This window comes from Haliotis rubra, unplaced genomic scaffold, assembly GCF_003918875.1.
Source record: "Haliotis rubra isolate DU_JTF1 unplaced genomic scaffold, ASM391887v1 Scf619, whole genome shotgun sequence".
In the NCBI taxonomy this organism is placed as follows: Eukaryota; Metazoa; Mollusca; class Gastropoda; order Lepetellida; family Haliotidae; genus Haliotis; species Haliotis rubra.
In genome coordinates, this window is record NW_025767323.1 from 22,190 (window position 1) to 45,554 (window position 23,365).

The 23,365-nt window shown below is 39.9% G+C and overlaps 1 protein-coding gene across 1 annotated transcript in view; it reads right to left on the bottom strand.

Annotated features, from left to right (window-relative positions):
• Nucleotides 1-23,365, bottom strand: part of LOC124256118 — a 294,746-nt gene that overhangs the window by 6,446 nt on the left and 264,935 nt on the right. Inside the window, 8 exon segments of the mRNA XM_046690072.1 lie at nucleotides 5,473-5,657; nucleotides 6,741-6,990; nucleotides 7,718-7,863; nucleotides 8,366-8,619; nucleotides 11,198-11,333; nucleotides 11,335-11,487; nucleotides 11,758-11,907; nucleotides 18,074-18,475. Coding sequence (XP_046546028.1) covers nucleotides 5,473-5,657; nucleotides 6,741-6,990; nucleotides 7,718-7,863; nucleotides 8,366-8,619; nucleotides 11,198-11,333; nucleotides 11,335-11,487; nucleotides 11,758-11,907; nucleotides 18,074-18,475 — 1,676 coding nt within the window.

Genomic DNA, 23,365 nt, shown 5'->3' on the forward strand with positions numbered 1-23,365 from the left:
GATCCCAGCCAATGAGATAATTCTAGCCAATTGCTTGATTGACCTGTTTGTCTCCCCATTCTAATATCTGAGAAAACAAATCAGAATGCATTAATGTTGATGCATCTGTTCCAAAATCGTACTTGATGCTCAATAGGGATGAAGAATAATGAGACCAATGCAGATCCAGTGTTGGTGTATGTGTGTGGACAGTGTCCCTTTTTGGTGGCATATTAAACAAATTTTATGGATAACTACTTCTTGTTTTTGTGAGTGCGATGTTTCGATACAGATTCTTGTACTGTTGTCAAGCAGGAATCACATCGAGAGGCTAGAATCTGTATCGAAATGTCGCACTCACGAAATAAATGAAGTTGTTATCCATAGAGTTTGTTCAATATTGTACTTCCCAACTTCTAAAACATCTACTCAAAGAACTGTTTGGTGTCCCCTATTGGAAGCATACTAAACATTTATGAATTCAGAAATGACAAATTATATATGAGTCCTACTTGGTCCTTGATTTGGGAAGGTCACTTAATGTACATCTGGCACAAAATACAAAGTGTTTAGATAAGGATAAAATGTATCAAAAAGTCTGATTTTAGAGGGTTCAACATTGTTGTAATATCTGAACAGTGTTTGACCCAAACTGATCTTCTCATGAAGATACAACCTTGACAAACATACTAAGGCAACAGATTCATTTCCCATCATGCACCTGCTCAAACTTGATCGATGAGCTCCAAGGTTTAGAAATAAGTATGTAAATTATTTTTAGTTGTAAATAAGTATTTACTTATACATCTGAAACCTACAAATTTAAGAATACAAAAATGCTTACTATCAACCATTTCAACATGTCTGATAAGTTTAATTCGACTATTTCAAAATTTCCACACTTTGAGGACCAGTCACTTATCACAGAGGTATTATGTCAGTTTTTTTAATATATGTATCAAATATACATATAATTATTTTAACCCTTCCCAGGAGACAGTCATATATTTTGGTGAACCTCTCTTGATTCCCTTAACAAATAACTGGTCCCTCAAACATTTGAAATTTCCAAATACTGCCCTTATCTTGCCTGGCACATACATTTGTTTTGATATTCTCTATAGTACACATATACCAATACCATAAGTACCATTTGCTGATATGTTTGCAACAAAAATTACACAACTGATGAAAAAGTTCCAGAATCACAAAACGTACATCTCCTTTTGTAATAAAGCAACATCTGTACTTTGTGACACATTATAACGTTTGATTCCAGTTTTCCTGATTCCTGACTTTTGATGGTATTGATTGAAAATGAGGCTTTAAACATATTTATAGCATCATGCACTGATTATTTCGGGCCCGTTGTCAACAGGATAAACACTGGCATGATCTGTTTTCAAATTGATGCACATGACGTGTTTTTATGGGTTGGTGCCATGTTTTATGTGTGGTTTGTCAGTATAAGTAAGGCGTGATACAGCATTGAGTAGCATCCAACACATTAATCTCACCAGCAGTCAATGCAGAACAACACAATAGAATTTTGATTTTGCCAATATTTGCAAAAAAAACCCATATCTTTGATTCACCAATCTGTCAATGTCAGCTATTAATAATATTCTAAACAATAAATCCGAGCATGAAGGGCTTCCGCACAGATTAACAGTCTGTGGTTGTCAGTTGCTGTGCTGTTAACTCTTGAGCCCTGGATACCAATGTGGACTCCTCAATGACAATGCATGTGAGAGGCTATTTTAAAATATTGGCAGGCTTAGGGTTAACCTCCTTGATACAGCTTCTGTCAGGAAGAGAGGGCACTGGAGCTGACCAGTTGTGGGTCAACTCATCACAGAATTGAAGTTACAGGTCATATGTTTGCATTTTTATATTTTGTATTTTTTAGAAAATGTGTAACATACATTATCTGAGTAGAAATGAAGATTTGGATTAGAATTGGACTTCAGTAACCCATGCTTGTCTTAAGAGGCAAAGAACAGCATCTAGTGTTCAGACTGGATTGTCAATCTGTAGACCTATGCTCACGATGTCAATCGCTTGATTGTCTGGTTGATGTCTAATTGTATACAGACCGCTGTCATATAGCTGAGTGACCCGTGAAGATCCGGGGTAGAATAGGTCTTCAGCAACCCATGTGCTTGCCATAAAAGAGGCGACTATCTTGTCGTAAGAGGCGACTAACGGGATCGGGTGGTCAGTTTCGCTGACTTGGTTGACACATGTCATCGGTTCCCAATTGCGCAGATCGATGCTCATGCTGTTGATCCCTGGATTGTCTGGTCCAGACTCGATTATTTACAGACCGCCGCCATATAGCTTGAATATTGCTGAGGCGCGCGTAAAACTAAACTCACTCACTCACTCACTCACTCATATAGCTGAGTAATGCAGTATTACACAACAGGCAATTATATGTGAGAATAAAGAGGCTTTAAACCCTAGTCTTCAGTGCTGGTGAGTAGGAAGAATGCTTTAACCACTAGGCTACCAATACTCAACAATATCACGCCCTACTGTTCAGAAGAACAAAGATGACTGACTGACTGAGTTTGGCTACCCCAATCGCCCCCACTGTTAGAAGAACAAAGATGACTGACTGACTGAGCTTTAGCAATATTCCAGCAACATCGCAATGCAAGGGTACACCAGAAATGGGCTTCACACATTGTGCCCATGTGGGGATTCGAACCCGGGTCTTCGGCGTGACGAGCCAACGCTTTAACCATTAGGCTACCCCACCACCCCGAACAAAGATGAAGCCAAGGAACAACTATATATATAAAGACTGAATGCCCCTGTTACATTGCTTATGGGCTTTCTGATGAAGGCCAAATAATGTAGTCTCTGAATATGTAGTTTTGATAAAAATCATCAAAGTCAATTTAAATTGAAAAGGAGCCCCTGTCAGATGGGAGATTCAGCCTGAACGTAAGCAATATCTAGACTAGCTTCATTTGCCTTTGCATTGCAGAAAGGTCTCAGTGAAAATAATGTGGTTCAGTGACTGGACGACTACAAATAGAGCTAAGAGCATAGTTCAGTATGTCACCTTACATGAAGGATGATGGAATATGGAATAAGTATGGCAGTTGCTTCTCTGGTACAAAATAATGTCATCCATATGTTCATCATTTATCAGGGTTTCACCTTGACTTACAACAAGCATTGTCACTAAGGTGACATAATCCCCCGCCGCAAATTATCAAATCAAACTTATAAAGTAATGAAAGTTTAAGTTAAATGTCAACAAAAACATGACCAGTCAACCTCTCTTGATATCTTGCTCTTTAGGTGTTCAAACACACACATATTTTCAACACTGACTTTGACCGTGACATGAATGTCATAGTGTATGAAATATGCAAAAATAGTACTAAAGAAATTGCTTATTGAAAAACATTTAAGGGAAGTCATGAAAGTCTGAAGAAAATCCAGGGAACCGTTCTTGAAATATCTTGCTGACAATTCAGGTTCACATGCTGAAATCTTCAAAGTGTCGCCATGACCTTGAAAATTATGTGAAGGTCACCAAAATCGACTGGGCCCTGCGCCTTCCCTAGATAAAGCTTTGTATTGAATATGAAGAAATCCAGTGAATGGTTCTTGAGATAGCTTAACATGCAGGGTTAAAATGAACAGGGACTTGCTTAAAGTTAAGCTGCCAGTCACCGGCTAGACCCGGTTCGACTTCCGATGGGTACATTGTGTAGCCCATTTCTGTGATGTGTCACATTGGTCAAGGTCACCAAACCTGACTTGGACCTTTCTTATACTGTGATGAACCTAGGTACCAAGTATGAAAAGAATCTAGACAACGGTTCTTAAGATATTCCAATTAAATGCGTCGCGGGCCGAACCTAATACTATATCCCCGGCAGCTAAGCGGCCGAGGGGATATAAAATGAGTCGTTTACGGGTCCTTGTTGGTAATGTGAGGGTCCTGTAAAGCACTGTAATGGTTTATTGTAGGGTACATTCAGATCATTACTTCAGAGCCAGGAATGAATCAGTGATCGTGTGGATAGTGGTCATGACTGATGAGAGAAATAACAGTCACAGATTACTCTTGATACACGGTAGGTACGCTTTCAGTATTTTTGTGTGTCTCTCCGGATGTGGTAGTTTGGTTTTTCTGCATCCATTCTCTGCATTTACACATACTGGACACACATATGTGCATTATGTAAAACCCTGATCTACGGTTCCATATGTTGTTAAAAGTGTGAATAATAAGACATTTTATTACATATGACTGTAATCAGGGTTAAAAATGAACAGGGACGGTGGGGTAGCCTAGCGGTTAAAGCGTTCGCTTGTCACGCCGAAGACCCGGGTTCGATTCCCCGCATGGGTACATTGTGTGAAGCCCATTTCTGGTGTCCATCGCCGCGATATTGCTGGAATATTGCTAAAAGTGGTGTAAAACCCAACTCACTCACTCAAAATGAACAGGATTTCAGAAGTCTGAGTAAAGTTAAAATAAGTATCATTTTCACAGACTAGGGGGGAATAAGGTCTATTGGCATGAAGAAAGATGTTTACATTTCAACAAGGTTTTGAACTTCAATCTATGTCATTCAAAAAGGTTTATGTAACTTTCAGAACTAGAAACAAATGATCATAATAAGCACGGCAATCACTACATTCCTGATATCTTAAATCAGCCATTCAAAACCATCTTGTCATTTTGGCAGCAAATTACCTTTTTTTTACCTTGGGGCATTGGGGTAGCCTAGTGGTTAAAGCGTTCACTCGTCACACCAAACACCCGGGTTTGTTTCTCTATATGGGTTCAATATGTGAAGCCCATTTCTGGTGTCTCCCGCGTGATATTGCTGGAATATTGCGGTGGTGTAAAACATACTCACTCACTCACTCCTTTCTTGTTTTTAACTTTCCTAGTAGACAGTTGAATAACAGTGCTACATCTCACTAATAGAAACTGAATCTAGCACTATGTGCCTTGATCAACAGGTCCATTCTAATATTTATGGCATGAGACAATACTAAAATGGTACAAGATGCTGCGAAAAAAATCTAGTAACAATATATTGCCTTGTATCCAGAGTACATTCATGTGGAAACCTGATGGATATACATTCAGTTAAAATCTACCAAGGAAAACAACTTTCCCAATGAGTCTTAATATAGTCATGTGTAATGATGGGTTGTTTCACTAACACGAGGATAAGTATACACAATGTAGCAATATTGTTTAATTCAACATCATCTCACTGAAATAAATAAAAGTTAAATCCTTTGTACTAAAGAAATAAGAAATTTCCTAATCCTAATTTTGTAACAAAATAACATTTTCCCTAATTTCCCTGTTAAGGGTTTTATGTTTGAAATGGACGATAAATCACTGGTCAGTGAATGAGTGAGGGTGTGGTTAGTGTTGTGCGCAGTCAATGAGATGAACTATTTCTCAGCTGAAACAAAACTGAAATTGGTCAGTTTGTGCCCTACCTGTTCTCATCTTGTTCCATATCTTCCAGTTTCTGTATGAGCGCCCTCTGGTGGTCTGCATGGTGGTGGAACAGGAGGATGTCGTTCAGGACGATGTGAGCTTGTTTCAGCTTGTCCATGTTGATAAGGCCACCCACGCCGATTCGTGTCATGAAGCGGTCCTCCCCATTGTAGTCGGACACAAACTGAGGGAGAAACATGGTCATGAGGTGAAGTGACTTAAAACGGGATGTAATGTTGCGTCTAAAGTTATTGCATATTAAATGAAATGCATGCAAATACAAGGACACATGTGTGTGTAGCTGCTTGTGCTAGTATAAACTAAGGGACCGTTCATAATATATGGCTCGGGGGGTGATGATGATTTTAAGAGGGGTCACCCATTTTGTTCTGGAGAGGTAGGAGGGATCATCAATTTTGTACCTGCGTTTCGGGGGTGGGTGGGGGTGGTGGGGGTGGTGGTGGTGTGTGTGTGTCCAGCCATTTTGTACATGAAAATATTTTAAAATTATTCTTAAAAAATATTGGAAGGGAGGGGGTCATTGATTTTGTACATGACATGCAGTGGGGGTCACTTACTTTGTACATGCTTCTCCATAAAAATCATCATCACCATCCCTGGCCATAAATTATGATCGGTCCCTGATGCAGGTTATATATTGTCAGCCGAAAGTGATGCCAGTATTCTGTCTCCATGCCAACCAGTCCTCTGCTTATCTCTTTTATGCAGAGCACACAAAAAACTTGGTACCAACAATATCACCTATCAACTTCTTAAGCATGACATGTTTGACGTCTGGACAGTGGGATGGACTTAATGATGCAGACATAATCAGAGTTTTCCCCGTGGTAGTTACAGATTTTATGGATGCTTCACATGATGGCGTCCACCCAACAACCAGCTTTCATAACGACTGATTTTGTTTTCACCTTTGTATTTTTGCAGTTTTGTTACCAGAGAAACCATAGCCTGTATTTATGTGTTAATTTTTCCATGTGATTTTGATGACAATGTAACGATATATTGCAACAAGGTCCAATGACAGGGTTTTAATTTTACAAAAATCATATTTATAAATTTTAACATAAATTGAGGACAGGATTTATTATAGGGAAGTCTTGAATTGTTGGAACTGTCACATGAACAGCTCCTCCTATCAGGTACCTATTAATACTGACATGTTTAAAAGTAAGCAAAGTCTCTGGCATAAGGAGACACAATGTAACATGTGCTTCAGTGTAATGAAACCTTGTCTTTGAAAGCATACCTCTAAGTTTTGATTTTCTTCCGATGGAAGCACAATTAGACTTGGAACGCCGGCAAATATTGCCTTGAGATCACGTAAGAATCCACCGAAAAACGGAACCACTTTGCATTCTTGGATATCTAAGGCTCTACTGACGGCCTCCCTGTATTCTGGAGAAGGATCTCTTGTGAGCAGGACCTCAGTCAAGGAGCTTAAGGTGGACAGATTCTCTTCTGATATTGACAACCAGAAAGGTTTCAACTTCTCAGATCTGGAAAATAAATAAGTCAATGAGTGGTGTGCTTCCATTTTACCAGCGACAGTAGTCAGTAGGAAGAGTGTAATTACTAGTATATTTGAAAGTTGTACATGCAGAAGTGGGACAGGTACAAAATGCAAAATGCTACAGGAACTATTCCCTTCAGAGAGTGAGTGAATATTGTATGAGCTGCCTTTAGAAATGTTTTAGGAATTTCATCATCATTGGAACTGAAATCTGGTGTACCAAGCCTTATATTCCCCTGGCCAGTTTTTCCCAAGGAGGTAACAGCCCGACCAGACTATTCACTCTGAATTTAGGCTCAAAAGGTTCAGTAAACAGAAGATCTTCTGCTTCCATTTAGACTACTCCTTCCCCACACTGTCAAAATGTAAGAAAGGAATAAAAAGGTGCAGTGGTACTTTTCTGTTGTAATTCTCCAGAACAGAAAGCCACTCATGTTATACTAAAATAATTTTTTGGGGGGTTATAAATTGACGCAAGGTATCCTCAAAATTTGTGACCTGCTTATGAAGCAAGTCTGGAATTCCGAGAGTAGAACTGCCCCAGGGAAGGTTTAGCCTGGTGCACTGGGTCTTCTGTGTGATGAGCAAAATTTTCTAGGCTATCCTATAACCCCACATTCATGTAGCCCGTCTATGTTAATCTACTGGCACAAACGATTCCCTGCTCTTCCTAGAATCTGTATTTTGATTGCTATGCTGCTAGAGATAGTCACCTGAGTCCTGCCAGTATCTCGACTGCGGAGTTGAAGTTGCCGAGGACGAAGCAGTAGACAGCCAGTCTCAGGATACAAGACAACACAGCCTTCCTGTCCTCATGGGTGGCCTGTGTGATGATGATCTGGGTGATCCACGTCGTCACCTACAACATTGACAACAACTTCTTTATAACATGACAAACACATTTATATACAAGAAACAGAGCCTGAATTTGACTGTCTGTAGAGACTGGTCATCAAGAGTTGTTCCCCTTGGTGCAGAAACATTTTCCTCATAGAACTCTTGTCTGAATTCTTACTTTATTTCTTAAGACTCATGCTTGCCTTGTCATTGTCACATCATATATGACTATCTATACTTCAGCTTAAAAAACATATTTCCAATATGATTTATTTAAATAACGATATTGGGCAGGAATCATATTTTGACCACTTTGAATTGAAGGAGGTGTCTTTTGGTCTTCAAGCAAGCAGAGAGGTATTATACTGGACTTGATCGGATCTTAATGAGAGTGATAATCTGTCACTATCAGAGTGTTTTTGTTCTGCTCTGAGATCATTAATTTTGTACAACACATTAGCTGTTTGTGCACTGGCATTTAACTTTTAACATAAGCATAACATTGATAAACAAATTCTGTGTACCTCATTAAACCTCTGTATAAGATCTTCCACGCATGGGTGCTTCCTGTGAGTGGGTGACCTTGAGAGGTCAATTGAGACCTGTCGCACATACTGCGCGGAAGGAATGCTGGTGAAGAGGCTGTGTTCGGAGTCTGTCAGCATCATGGCGACTTCCTCGGGGAAGTGAAGCATCTTCTGAAGCTGCTCCAGCTCTGTGGCGTACTGTGTCCCACTCCTCATCTCCGTCTGCATCGACAGCTGTCGTCGGTGGAAATCTGTAAAGAAAAGAATATCAATATTGAAATATAATATTATATAACAAGCATTGTCACTAAGGTGACATAATCCCCCGCCGAAAATTATCAAATCAAACTTATAAAGCAATGAAAGTTTAAGATGAAGTTAAATGTCAACAAAAACATGACCAGTCAACCTCTCTTGATATCTTGCTGTTTAGTTGTTCAAACACACACATATTTTCAACACTGACTTTGACCTTTGACATGAATGTCATAGTGTATGAAATATGCAAAACTAGTACTAAAGAAATTGCTTATTGAAAAACATTCAAGGGAGGTCTTGACAGTCTATGAAGAAAATCCAGTGAACCGTTCTTAAGATATCTTGCTGACAATTCAGGTTAACATGCTGAAATCTTCAAAGTGTCATCGTGACCCTAAAAATTATGTGAAGGTCACCAGAATTGACTGGGCTTTTGCCCTTCCCTAGATGAAGCTTGGTGACAAATATGAAGAAAATCCACAGAATATTTTTTGCGATATCTTGATGACTATCTTAACATGCGATTTAACATGCTGAAATCTTCGAAGTGTCTCTGTGACCTTGAAAATTAAGTGAAGGTCACCCAAATCGACTGGGCCCTGCGCCTTCCCTGGATGAAGCTTGGTGTCAAATAAGAAGAAACTCCAGTGAATGGCTCTTGAGGTATCGCGCTGACAAGCATAACATGTAGGTTAATATGCTGAAATCTTCAAAGTATCTCTGTGACCTTGAAAATTATGTGAAGGTCACAAAATTGAATTGGCCCTGCGCCTTCCCTAGATGAGACTTGGTGTTAAATATGAAGAAAATCCAGTGAACGGTTCTTGAGGTAGCTTAACATGCAGGTTTACATGCTGAAATTTTCAAAGTGTCGCCATGACCTTGAAAATTATGTGAAGGTAACCAAAATTGACTGGGCCCTGCGCCTTCCCTAGATAAAGCTTGGTACTGAATATGAAGAAAATCCAGTAAATGGTTCTTGAGATAGCTTAACGTGCAGGTAAAACGTTAAAGTCCCCTTGTGACCTTGAAATGAAGGTCAAGGTTACCAAACCTGACTGGCACCTTCCTTTTACTGTGATGAATCTAGGTACCAAATATGAAAAGAATCCAGTCAACGGTTCTTAAGATATTCCACCAGCACGCGTCGCATCGACGGAGAACCCTAATACTATATCTCCCGCTTCGCGCTAAACGCGCGCCGGGGGATAATAAGGATAGTCCATTTATCTTGCACATTTATCCATGCACATTGCATGCTCAAAGCGCTGACATATCACCCCTGGTCAACGAGTACAGATGGAGAATACAACCGGTCGCCTGTCAGGTGCTCAAGGTTCAAATTCAGACTACCATCGTATCATACCAGGTATGCAGGCATACCAATTTACTGCAGGGTGGACAGAGGCAATTTTGAACAAACTCACTTCCGTAAGGTGAGACCACATATATCACATGTGCTTCGTTGTGGGGCATGACTGAAGTCCTAGAAACTCTCAGGAGTCAAGCTGCCAAACACGGTCGCCATGGACTCTCCGTACCCAATGTTAGTTAACTTCACCTTAATGTGACCTGAGCTCTACCCACATGACCACACAATGCCACATATGTTGCAAAGAATATTTTCAGAGATACATCAGTGAGAATATTTGAGAGTGAGTACTTCAGTAGTTTCATAATGAACACAAAATGACAGTTAATCAATGTCGGTTGTGAAATACAACAGATGTAAAATAGTTTGACACCTCATGTTACACCAAAATTAATATACTCGTCCTTCCTATAACACCATTCATTATGATGCTGGGTAATCAATAGCTTCTACAACCTTCATCATTTTCCCCTTGAACCATGGGAACTTGATACTACACAAAAATGTAAGAAATGAAATATATCCACCAATCCATTCTGAATTATGCAATGTGAGGTGAGGTGAGGTGAAATTGGAGTTTTACGTTGTACTTGAGAATATTTCGCTCAAATGACGATGTGCATGTGTGTGTATGTGTATGTGCGGCTGCTTGTACTAGCCCAGACTGAAGCTGGTTTTATAGTGCTAGCCCACTGAGATACCATGCCGCAGTGAAGCATGAATACCCTACTCAGACACATTATACTGACTCCGAGCCGACCAGTCCTTGCTGTACCCATTAATGCCGAGTGCCAGGCAGGGACCAACAAGTACCATATTTTAACGTCTTTTGGTATGACGCGGTCGGGGATCGAACCCACGACCTTCCTCTCTCCGGGCGGACGCTCTAACCACTACACCACGGGGGCGGTCGAATTATGCAATGTAATACTGTAGTTACAAAATGTGGATACGAAGCTTACACTGATATGCCAATTCCTACTTAAAGCATAGACAGTCACTGCTTCAAGTTGAATTTCAAACATAACCTTCAAATTATCATCATAATTCCAGCAAATATTTATCTAATCATATATTTTTAGCAGAATAAAAGAGATCAATTTGAATTTGACTTGGTGTTTGTTAAAATCATCCATCATGCTTAAACAAAATTTCTTGGACAGACATTCTCATTTGAAAATACATGTATATATTCTTACCGAACTCGAAACTATCCCTCCTGAGCGTGCCATTATTAAGGAATCGTCCATCCATATCTAGCGCCTGCCAAATGGCTGCTGTTACTGACTTAAGATTGTCTAGTGTGGGCATCACAAGCGTCCATGGTTTTGACCCACCTAAACTCCAAGACCAGGCCATCATGGGCTTTCCTGTGTGCCAGACAGCCAATCCTCCAAGTTACTTAATGTTTTGTGATTTGGCTTAGGAGTTTGGTTTTATTGTCCAGTAACACTATCTTCTCACTGGCAATGCCTAATAACCTGGGTATCTGCAACACAATGATTGAATGTTACCAACACCAAGGTTCCTTGACATAAGGGATAATTATACACATTTCAATAAAAATGAAAGTGGATTAATTTGTAAGTCCTTCTTTGCAACGATCACGGTATTTACCCATTCAGGGATACAGATTATATTTTTGAAAAGTTTCTTTGAAAAATAAAATGTATAAAGAAAGCTGATAGAGATCTTATTCTGGGAGTCAGTGTTTATCAGAAGAGTTATCTACCTTGATGCGTTTAATGTCTAAATTTACCTTTTTCTGTGTGTTTCCTCTGAGTATTTCCTTCACCTGAAAGATTTTGCATCCATAACTTGGCAGCTTCTTACAAATCTTTATGTACAGCTGCTTCAGTTTTAGTTCATTCTCGTAGTACGGAGTGTGCCATAGCTTCTTATTCTTCTCCTGAAAATACAAGGAATAAATATTGGTAATAGCTGAACTTATTCAGGCGAAGTGAGCCGGTGTGAAAGAAGTATTACTGCTTAATGTTAAAGAGCCCTTGACCCCAGTGGTTGAGTCCATCGGGGCAGGTTATGGTGCAGGCTGACCCAGCACCATCAGGTGATGATAATGATGATGATGATGATGATGATGATGATGATGATGATGATGCCCCATGGCAATTCCTACACTCTCCACATGGAGACCCAGAATGGATCCACAATACCCCTTGCTTGTTTCCATATGAAGATTCTGTGACAGAATGGATCCACAGTACCCCATGCTTGTCTCCACATGGAGATTCTGTGACAGAATGGATCCACAGTACCCCATGCTTGTCTCCACATGGAGATTCTGTGACAGAATGGATCCACAATACCCCATGCTTGTCTCCACATAGAGATTCTGAGACAGAATGGATCCACAATACCCATGCTTGTCTCCACATGGAGATTCTGTGACAGAATGGATCCACAATACCCCATGCTTGTCTCCACATAGAGATTCTGTGACAGAATGGATCCACACTACCCATGCTTGTCTCCACATGGAGATTCTGTGACAGAATGGATCCACAATACCCCATGCTTGTCTCCACATGGAGATTCTGTGACAGAATGGATCCACAGTACTCCATGCTTGTCTCCACATGGAGATTCTGTGACAGAATGGATCCACAATGCCTCATGCTTGTCTCCACATAGAGATTCTGTGACAGAATGGATCCACAGTACCTCATGCTTGTCTCTACATGGAGATTCTGTGACAGAATGGATCCACAATACCCATGCTTGTCTCCACATGGAGATTCTGTGACAGAATGGATCCACACTACCCAATGCTTGTCTCCACATAGAGATTCTGTGACAGAATGGATCCACACTACCCCTTGCTTGTCTCCACATGGAGATTCTGTGACAGAATGGATCCACAATACCACATGCTTGTCTCCACATAGAGATTCTGTGACAGAATGGATCCACACTATCCCATGCTTGTCTCCACATAGAGATTCTGTGACAGAATGGATCCACAATACCCCATGCTTGTCTCCACATGGAGATTCTGTGACAGAATGGATCCACACTACCCATGCTTGTCTCCACTTGGAGACCCAGAATGGATCCACAGTATCCCATGCTTGTCTCCACATAGAGATTCTGTGACAGAATGGATCCACAATACCCATGCTTGTCTCCACATAGAGATTCTGTGACAGAATGGATCCACACTACCCCATGCTTGTCTCCACATGGAGATTCTGTGACAGAATGGATCCACAGTACCCCATGCTTGTCTCCACATGGACATTCTGTGACAGAATGGATCCACAATACCTCATGCTTGTCTCCACATGGAGATTCTGTGACAGAATGGATCCACAGTACCTCATGCTTGTCTCCACATGGAGATTCTGTGACAGAATGGATCCACAATACCCATGCTTGTCTCCACATGGAGATTCTGTGACAGAATGGATCCACACTACCCAATGCTTGTCTCCACATAGAGATTCTGTGACAGAATGGATCCACACACTACCCTTGCTTGTCTCCACATGGAGATTCTGTGACAGAATGGATCCACAATACCTCATGCTTGTCTCCACATAGAGATTCTGTGACAGAATGGATCCACACTATCCCATGCTTGTCTCCACATAGAGATTCTGTGACAGAATGGATCCACAATACCCCATGCTTGTCTCCACATGGAGATTCTGTGACAGAATGGATCCACACTACCCCATGCTTGTCTCCACTTGGAGACCCAGAATGGATCCACAGTATCCCATGCTTGTCTCCACATAGAGATTCTGTGACAGAATGGATCCACAATACCCCATGCTTGTCTCCACATGGAGATTCTGTGACAGAATGGATCCACAATACCCCATGCTTGTCTCCACTTGGAGACCCAGAATGGATCCACAGTATCATATGCTTGTCTCCACATAGAGATTCTGTGACAGAATGGATCCACAATACCCCTTGCTTGTTTCCATATGGAGATTCTGTGACAGAATGGATCCACAGTACCCCATGCTTGTTTCCACATAGAGATTCTGTGACAGAATGGATCCACAATACCCATGCTTGTCTCCACATGGAGATTCTGTGACAGAATGGATCCACAATGCCTCATGCTTGTCTCCACATGGAGATTCTGTGACAGAATGGATCCACAATACCCCATGCTTGTTTCCACATAGAGATTCTGTGACAGAATGGATCCACACTACCCAATGTTTGTCTCCACATGGAGATTCTGTGACAGAATGGATCCACAATACCCATGCTTGTCTCCACATATGGATCCACACTACCCCAGAATAGATCCCCAGTACACCAAGCTTCCTTATAAACAACAAAATTTGAACATAGTGATTCCTTCCTCCCTCCATTATACAGTGAGTTGTGTCCCTTCCAACAAAGAGAAATGATTTCATAGGCACTCTAGGTAGCAATGAAAATGCTGACATCAGCATAGATCCACAAAAAAATCACTCACCGTTTCACCACACATCAAGAATATTGCATCTACTTGCACAGCACACGCTTGCACTCAGCAGCAAGAATACTTTCTCCATAAAAACACAAGACGATTAGTGAACGATCCATTAAAACAAACTAGTACTAGTGAACGTTGCTGGAGAAACAGCAGCAAATTTCATTGAGGAAATCAACAATTACATAAAAAATACCTTCTGAGTGTTGTATAGGAAATGGACAAGGGCCTATTTCCTGCTTGACAACCTACGAATAGAACTAATTGTCTTGGAAATATTTTGTTATCAGATTTTAAGGATGTTTATAAACATTCCTCCAGTAGAATATGAGCAATTGTGTGACTTGAGTATCATTTGTCATAACGAGATACATGAGGCCTGCTATTGCACTCATACAACATACACACACATAGGTATTTAAACACTGCACTATACATGAGGCCTGCTATTACACTCACACAACATACACACACACATAGGTATTTAAACACTGCACGATACATGAGGCCTGCTATTACACTCACACAACATACACACACACATAGGTATTTAAACACTGCACGATACATGAGGCCTGCTATTACACTCACACAACATACACACACACATAGGTATTTAAACACTGCACGATACATGAGGCCTGCTATTACACTCACACACACACACACATATGTATTTAAACACTGCACGATACATGAGGCCTGCTATTACACTCACACAACACACACACACACATAGGTATTTAAACACTGCACGATACATGAGGCCTGCTATTACACTCACACAACACACACAACACACACACACACACATATGTATTTAAACACTGCACGATACATGAGGCCTGCTATTACACTCACACAACACACACACACACATAGGTATTTAAACACTGCATGATACATGAGGCCTGCTATTACACTCACACAACACACACACACACATAGGTATTTAAACACTGCACGATACATGAGGCCTGCTATTACACTCACACAACATACACATATATGTATTAAAACACTGCCTACAGTGACCAACTGCTACAGCACTGCATGGCTTCCTTAGTCTTCTATTTCACTTCTTGGTATACAGGATCATTTTCAAAAACCTTGGGGTAGGTGACATTCAATTTGTTGTTGTTTTATGAGTGTCTCTTAACTATTGTTGTTAGGGTTAATTACAGAAATTATCATTTCAATTTAACACAAAAATATTGAAACTATATTCCTTTATTATTTGTCTGCTGAACTGTTACATCTAAATGGTCTTGACTCAATTGGCCACTTAAATTCTTTTATCTAAATGGTTGCAGTATGGCTGAAATAATGCCTTACTCGATTACCTACCTAATTATTTTATTGGCTGCAGTCTGCAAATAATTGAGTCTGGAGCTGACAATCCAGTGATTGACATTATGAACACAATCCACAAGACTGGGATACAACTGCATACATCCACCAAGCCAGCAAGTCTTGCCACCCAGTCCTGTTAGCCAGCATGAGAGGCTGAAGATCAAGTTTTATCCCGATCTTCTTTGACACACTATCCTGTAGATGATCATACCTAGCAGAAGTTGTAATCCACTTCCCTGTGGAACCATTCATGATGCACCATCAGACATTTCACTATCTGCAGCCAACCAATCCACATTAGTGACACAAACATGAGATACTGCTAAGGAAGTCTCACAGAGGCACATAGTCTGTCATACAGACCCTGAAGCAAATATATCCAAGAAAGCCCACACAAGTCTGGAAGAAAGTCTCAGGGCTCCTTTTCATTATATCTTAATTTTTTTTACTATGAGCTTTTCTTCTGTAGAATATGTTCATTTCAGAGACTAGTTGTTAGTCTAAGAGGGACATAACAAAATGCTTTGATTTATTACATTTTCAAGTTATATCCGTTATGAATTTTATTCCTGTCATTAAAATGCAAATAAGCTATGAAATTATATCCCCATGTAGATTTTATTCCTTTCATTAAAATGTAAATAAGCTCTTTCTGCGTGTTTGATGTGACAATATACTTCACTGATCATATCCTGGAACACTTTAACTGTATTGTCTGGTTTCCATTATTCAATTATTTACAGTCTGACGTAATGCAGCTTGAATATTACTGAGAGCAGTGTTATCAAAAAAGAACTAAGAAACATTACTGATATCTGAATATGCACGCTCTAAGCAGTTAACTTGTGCTGTTAAAGTTCCCCCTTGCATTAATTATGTGTGAGTAACTTTATACAATTGTCAAGTGATATCGTACAGTGGAGAGTGGAAGGAAACAGCTCGGAGGACGATTGAGAAGTTTGGATTTTGATACATGATAACAATCTACATGCTCAAGCTACTGCATGTTATGTGATCTTCATGCTTGACTTCCATGGTGAGTTACAGGTCAGATTGAAGAATTCAAAAAGTACTCCAATGCCCGCATCCTCAAAAGGATTTAGTGTTGCCCAGTATCCCATGCTGGTCTCCCTTAGGAGCTCCAGACAAAATATTCCAAAGTAACTTACCGTATGCTACCATCCACCTTAGTATTCAGGTCACAGTACTCCCCAGTACCCATGTTTGTCTCCCCAAGGTATTCCAGGTCAAAGTACTCCCCAGTACCCCATGTTTGTCTCCCCAAGGTATTCAAGGTCACAGTATTCTCCAGTACCCCATGTTTGTCTCCCCAAGGTATTCAAGGTCAAAGTACTCCCCAGTACCCCATGCTTGTCTCCCTAGGTATTCAAGGTCACAGTATTCTCCAGTACCCCATGTTTGTCTCCCCAAGGTATTCAAGGTCACAGTATTCTCCAGTACCCCATGTTTGTCTCCCCTAGGTATTCAAGGTCACAGTATTCTCCAGTACCCCATGCTTGTCTCCCCTAGGTATTCAAGGTCACAGTATTCTCCATTACCCCATGATTGTCTCCTCTAGGTATTCAAGGTCACAGTATTCTCCAGTACCCCATGCTTGTCTCCCCTAGGTATTCCAGGTCAAAGTACTCCCCAGTACCCAATGCTTGTCTTCCCAAGGTATTCAAGGTCACAGTATTCTCCAGTACCCCATATTTGTCTCCCCTAGGTATTCAAGGTCAAAGTACTCCCCAGTACCCCATGCTTGTCTCCCCGAGGTATTCAAGCTCATAGTATTGCCCCAGTACCTCATTCTTGTCTGCACTAGGTATTTACATAGCAAAATATTCCCCAAGTGCTTGTCTCCCTTTGGCAACTAGGAAAAAGTATTTCCCAATAGCTCATAATATCTCTAGCATGGACACATGTGAAGATCTGGGTTAGAATTGATCTTCTGTAACCCATGCTTGTTGTAAGAGGCGATTAACACGATCGGGTGGTCAGCCTTGCTGACTTGGTTGACACATATCGTTGTATCCCAGTTGTGTAGATCAATGCTCATGCTGTTAATCACTGGGATGCCTGGTCCAGGCTCGATTACTTACAGACTGCTGCCATGTAGCTGGAATATTGGTGAGTGCTGCGTTAAACAACCAACCAAATCTACCATGGATATTTAAAAACAACATTTGACCCTTGCTAGGAATACTGCTAATGGCAGTAACAACACATTCTCTCACGGACTCACTGCAAGTATATTGCTGCTTACCTTGATAAGTTCTCGAACCTTCTTGGATGTTGTATAGTGAGGAGGGAGGAAGTTGGAGAGATCGATCTGTTCGCAACCTTCTATTTCATTGTCACTCGTACACATTAAACTCCGCACAAGCTTGCCTTTCCTGCGCGTACTGGTGATGCGCTGAGCTTGATTTGAACGAATCAGTTCTTTTTTCCGTTTTAAATTTTCCTGCTGTGAAACATTTGTGACTTTGAAAAGTTTTTCATGGTTGGAGATTTTCTCGATTGGTGACACGTGTTCCCAGCTGTGTGTGTGATTGGTCAACTGGCCCTCTTCTGGCCACGCCTCCTCAATATGCAGCTGTATCCCGGCAAGAGTTGCTGCTTCTTCCTTGGCACATGGCAAATCCCCGCTCACAACCAGCTGTTGTAGCTACAACAAAATACAACACGTCAACCATCTGTACAACTGACATATCAAAGAAAAGTTCCATGTGGGTTGACTCTTTAACTAACACCATGAAACCTGAAAACAAATGGATTTCCAAGTCAATCAACACATATAACACTAATCGATTACATGTTTCAACAATGAACATTCTGTGCTTTGCAATCAGCATTCAAAATAAGTGCTAGGAGTACCAGATTTCATGTTTTAGTAGTTTTAAATTTGTATGGGTCCTTATGTCATGCAGTGACTTTTTGTGTTGATATACTTGTCACAATAAGCTAATTTAGGCAGTTTCTAAAGCAGTTTCCATGATATGTATTGTCATGTCACATACTGATACATAACAAGTTTATACAACGAGTAATGTTAAATGTATGAACACAAGTTGCTATTCCTTATGTGAACTTTAAATACAAAAGATGTTTTGCCACTGACATAAGTTGATGTTTTATCAGTTGACTCCTATCTACTAAATAAGTATAGATGGATCTGGCAAATTAATCAGACTTCTATTTTGCTGTTTGAGAAAAGCAGGTTGTCTCCCCTGGTTAATAGTGTCTACCTTCCTCCTTTTCTTAGCAACTTGGTAGTTATTTGCTTCCAGATTGCTTCTCTTACAGTCTGCCACACATGTATTTGAAAAGTAAATCCGTCATCTATCACTAAAAATGACTTCCACAGGAGTTCTTGCTTGGGTGAAATGAAATTGAATGATTTACAGACATTATGAAATCATTGGTTATCATGATATCACAATCAAATGTTAATCCGAATCAATCTTTCTCAGAGGCTGGTTCGGTCTGAATGTTATCAACATAACACAGGTTATTAGCGTTGAAACCAAAAGAAGATGAATTATTTCGAATGATTAATGATCTCTTTGCTTTTAAATGTATCAACACTTGCTGATAAAAATCACTGAGCTTAAAGGTTTTAATATCACCTCATGTTGATATGTTGATATCGAAAGACTGTCAGGTTAGATACTCTACATGTAGACAAATTATTCCTGTCTTACTCTGAACTTTTTGTATTGGGTACTCAAGTCATTGTCACTGGAATCAAATCCATCTAAAGTTAACCCCCTTCACAGGACCTGTCAAGCGTATATAATGGATTGTAGAAGCCCTTCATATCAACAGGCAGCTTAACTTGCGCCCTCCTCGACCTTGGGGCTGACTCTGTAGAAAGTGCTTTCAAGACAACTGTTCATTTGTTGTTTATTGTCAAACTTAGCAATATTCTGAATTAATCCGCATCTGAACCAAACAATCCACGATTGACATCAAGTGCAATGATCTTTGCAAATTGGATACGAGATACATCAACAAAATCTAGTGTGACCATCCAATCTAGACTTGCACAAGTCTCTCAAGTAATAATTATTATTTTAAATAATAATTTCTAAAAAATATAAATAAGGGACTGGCGTGTTTGTACTGTCCGCTTATTAGACTTGCCTCTGTAAAGGACAGAATTACTGTACATCCATGGGCATAGCATTCAGTACAGCCTTGGAGCAAGGCTACATCTGATTCTGCTAGTTGCCCCTTATAACAAGCATGAGCTGTTGAAGATTCTTTCTTCATGGGGGTCTACATTTCTAAACATCAGAGACTACGCAGCAGTAGTATTACTGTATGAAATGCTGCAGTGTCATAGAATCAAGACATCATGTAGAATATCATCTTGATGTTAAGGATATGCAATGCAGTATTAAGGAGTAAGATCCAAAGAAACAATCAAGGACCAACTTGATTACAACGACAACTAACTAGTTTCTAAAACCACAGTCCTCCAGAACAGCTTCCATAAAGAGCAGAATATCATAAAATGCCATAGATTTAAAAGAATTTAAAATTCAGTTATAGCAAATGTGTCACAAATACCTCATATTCACACCATAAGCAAATTGTAGAACAAACTAACCACTCTCTCTGAAATATATTTATGGACAAGCTATTCTCCTGGGTATCAAAATATAATATAAGTCCAAAACGATTCTTTGAATAACGGTTCGTGATATCGTTAAAAAAGCATCTAGTTCTGCCATTTCTCGAACACAGACATGATAAACAGATGAAGATGCCCTTTGTGGGTTGTAATGCTATACATGTTGAGATGGGATCAGTGTTTTATTTCAATCCAAAACTGACTTCATCTAAAGGACAGCGCTTAAATCAATCCGAGTGATTAACTTACAGGACTGTTTCACTAAACATGTTCTTCGGGGGAAATTACACTCACTCTGGGATATTTCTCTGAGGAACTAAAAACATCCATGTCTCCATGTGGCATCACTCACTGCAATTAGTTTCAACGGAGGCATACTGTTAGGGGAAATAGCATATTTCTCTGAACTCAAAAGAAAGACTGAATAAAGTATTTTCAGGTTGTATAACATAGATAGACACCAAGTAATGACAATGTTCTGGCAGTACACTAGAATAACAATTTATGTTTTGATTTGTTTGCTGTTCAACGCTGCACTCAGAAATAGTCCAGCTTTTCCAGTAGTCTGTAAATAATCATGTGGACCTTGATTTAAAAAAACCAAGACGTAATTTATATTTTTTATATCTGGTTTTAAAAAAGTGGAGTGTTCATAAGTTGTTCATAAACTATAGTCTCTAGACTGAGGTGAGCAGATCACTCCATCAGAATCTTCCTCCATAATGCCAAACCAGTTATTGTTATAAACAATGTATTCATATCTTAAGCTGTACTTAATGGTGCAATTACGAAAAATAATACCATTTTAAACTTTTATTTCCTAGAGTCTCTTGTCACGACTATATTCCATAATAGCTTGTGTAGGTGTTTCCACCCATGACTCATCCTATGAAATGTTAGAAGCCAAACTGACAAATTTTTACCAATAATATGGTACTTTAGATTATTCTGCCCCAGAGTAAAAGTATTTTCCTAACAACAGTATGACACAAAGTATCATTCACCCAATAACAGAGTGAGAGAGAGAAGAGAGTCCAATCTACAAAACTTAACAGCTAAATGTGATTCAAGTCGTAATTGCAGCAAATTTGGGATTGAAACCCCTATGAGTAGCAAACCCTGGCACATTTAAGGGAGCCAACTCTTCATATCAAATAAAATTTGGACCACTTGTGCTCCCCAAACAGAACAAAACTCAAACATTCAACACACTCTTAAAATTACCTTAAAAGTCTCTCCAAATCCTGATTCCAACTTTCCGGTTAAGAATCCAACAGCATTTTACATGCAACCGATCAGCACGTTTCTTGTTCACTAATACACAGCCACAGGACACCCAGCGGACGTGTGCAAGGTGCCATTGCTGTCACTCTTGCATTTCTAACGTAATTATCGGACCCAGATTTCATGGCAAACTGCTGTTGATGCCATGTATAGAAGAATAACTTCATTACCAAACATCCCTGCCCACCACCGAGTATTGATCAAACCTGCTCTCGTATCGATCTACTGAGATGAATTTACTCAAAATCAATCAACAATGTAGGTGTAACTTCTGTATCATCATTACAACAACTTCATTTTCTCGCCAGATGGCTAATCAATATGGTTTAATATGCGAAATATTGGAAGTAATTCCTGAAGCAAGTCATAAAGTTCTCCCTCATCTCATGGCGCCACTTGGATTCTCACCATCATTGGAAAGCTTTCAATTACATGTTGTAGACCCTAGTCAGCATCCATTATGACAGGGAAGCTGTGGTTACTGTCTATAAATAGGGGAAACAATGGGCTGTGCGAAAATGAAATGCTTTATGGAGATGAATCATTTTAGGAGTTGATGTATCTCAAGTAAAACAGATGAAAAGTCAGGTATTTTCACATCGATTGATGTGTAATTAAAGATTGATCATTTATACTGATAATGATGTCAGCCTGGTTTAACAGTCAACATTGACATTATAACCGATAGAAGCACTCATAAAATAACTAAATCTTGATTTCATGAACATATCTGATCAATTGGGATACATATAAAAGTTTGCGTGATTCAGCTGATGAACTTAATTCATCCTTGATGGAGCAGAGCTCTAACAACAATCCCAGGTAGACACAGAGAGCTCTAACAACAATCTCAGGTAGACTTAGAGAGATCTAGCAACAATCTCAGGTAGACATAGAGAGATCTAGCAACAATCTCAGGTAGACATAGAGAGGTCTAACAACAATCTCAGGTAGACTTAGAGAGATCTAACAACAATCTCAAGTAGACACAGCAGAGATCTAACAACAATCTCAGGTAGACATAGAGAGGTCTAACAACAATCTCAGGTAGACACAGAGAGCTCTAACAACAATCTCAGGTAGACACAGCAGAGATCTAACAACAATCTCAGGTAGATTTAGAGAGGTCTAACAAGAATCCCAGGTAGACTTAGAGAGGTCTAACAAGAATCTCAGGTAGACACAGAGAGGTCTAACAACAATCCCAGGTAGACTTAAGATCTAACAACAATCCCAGGTAGACTTAAAGGTCTAACAACAATCTCAGGTAGACACAGCAGAGATCTAACAACAATCTCAGGTAGACACAGCAAGGATCTAACAACAATCTCAGGTAGACACAGCAGAGATCTAACAACAATCTCAGGTAGACTTAGAGAGATCTGACAACAATCTCAGGTAGACTTAGAGAGATCTAACAACAATCTCAGGTAGTCTTAGAGAGGTCTAACAACAATCCCAGGTAGACTTAGAGAGGTCTAACAACAATCTCAGGTAGACTTAAGATCTAACAACAATCCCAGGTAGACTTAAAGGTCTAACAACAATCTCAGGTAGACACAGCAGAGATCTCAGAACAATCTCAAGTAGACACAGCAGAGATCTAACAACAATCTCAGGTAGATTTAGAGAGGT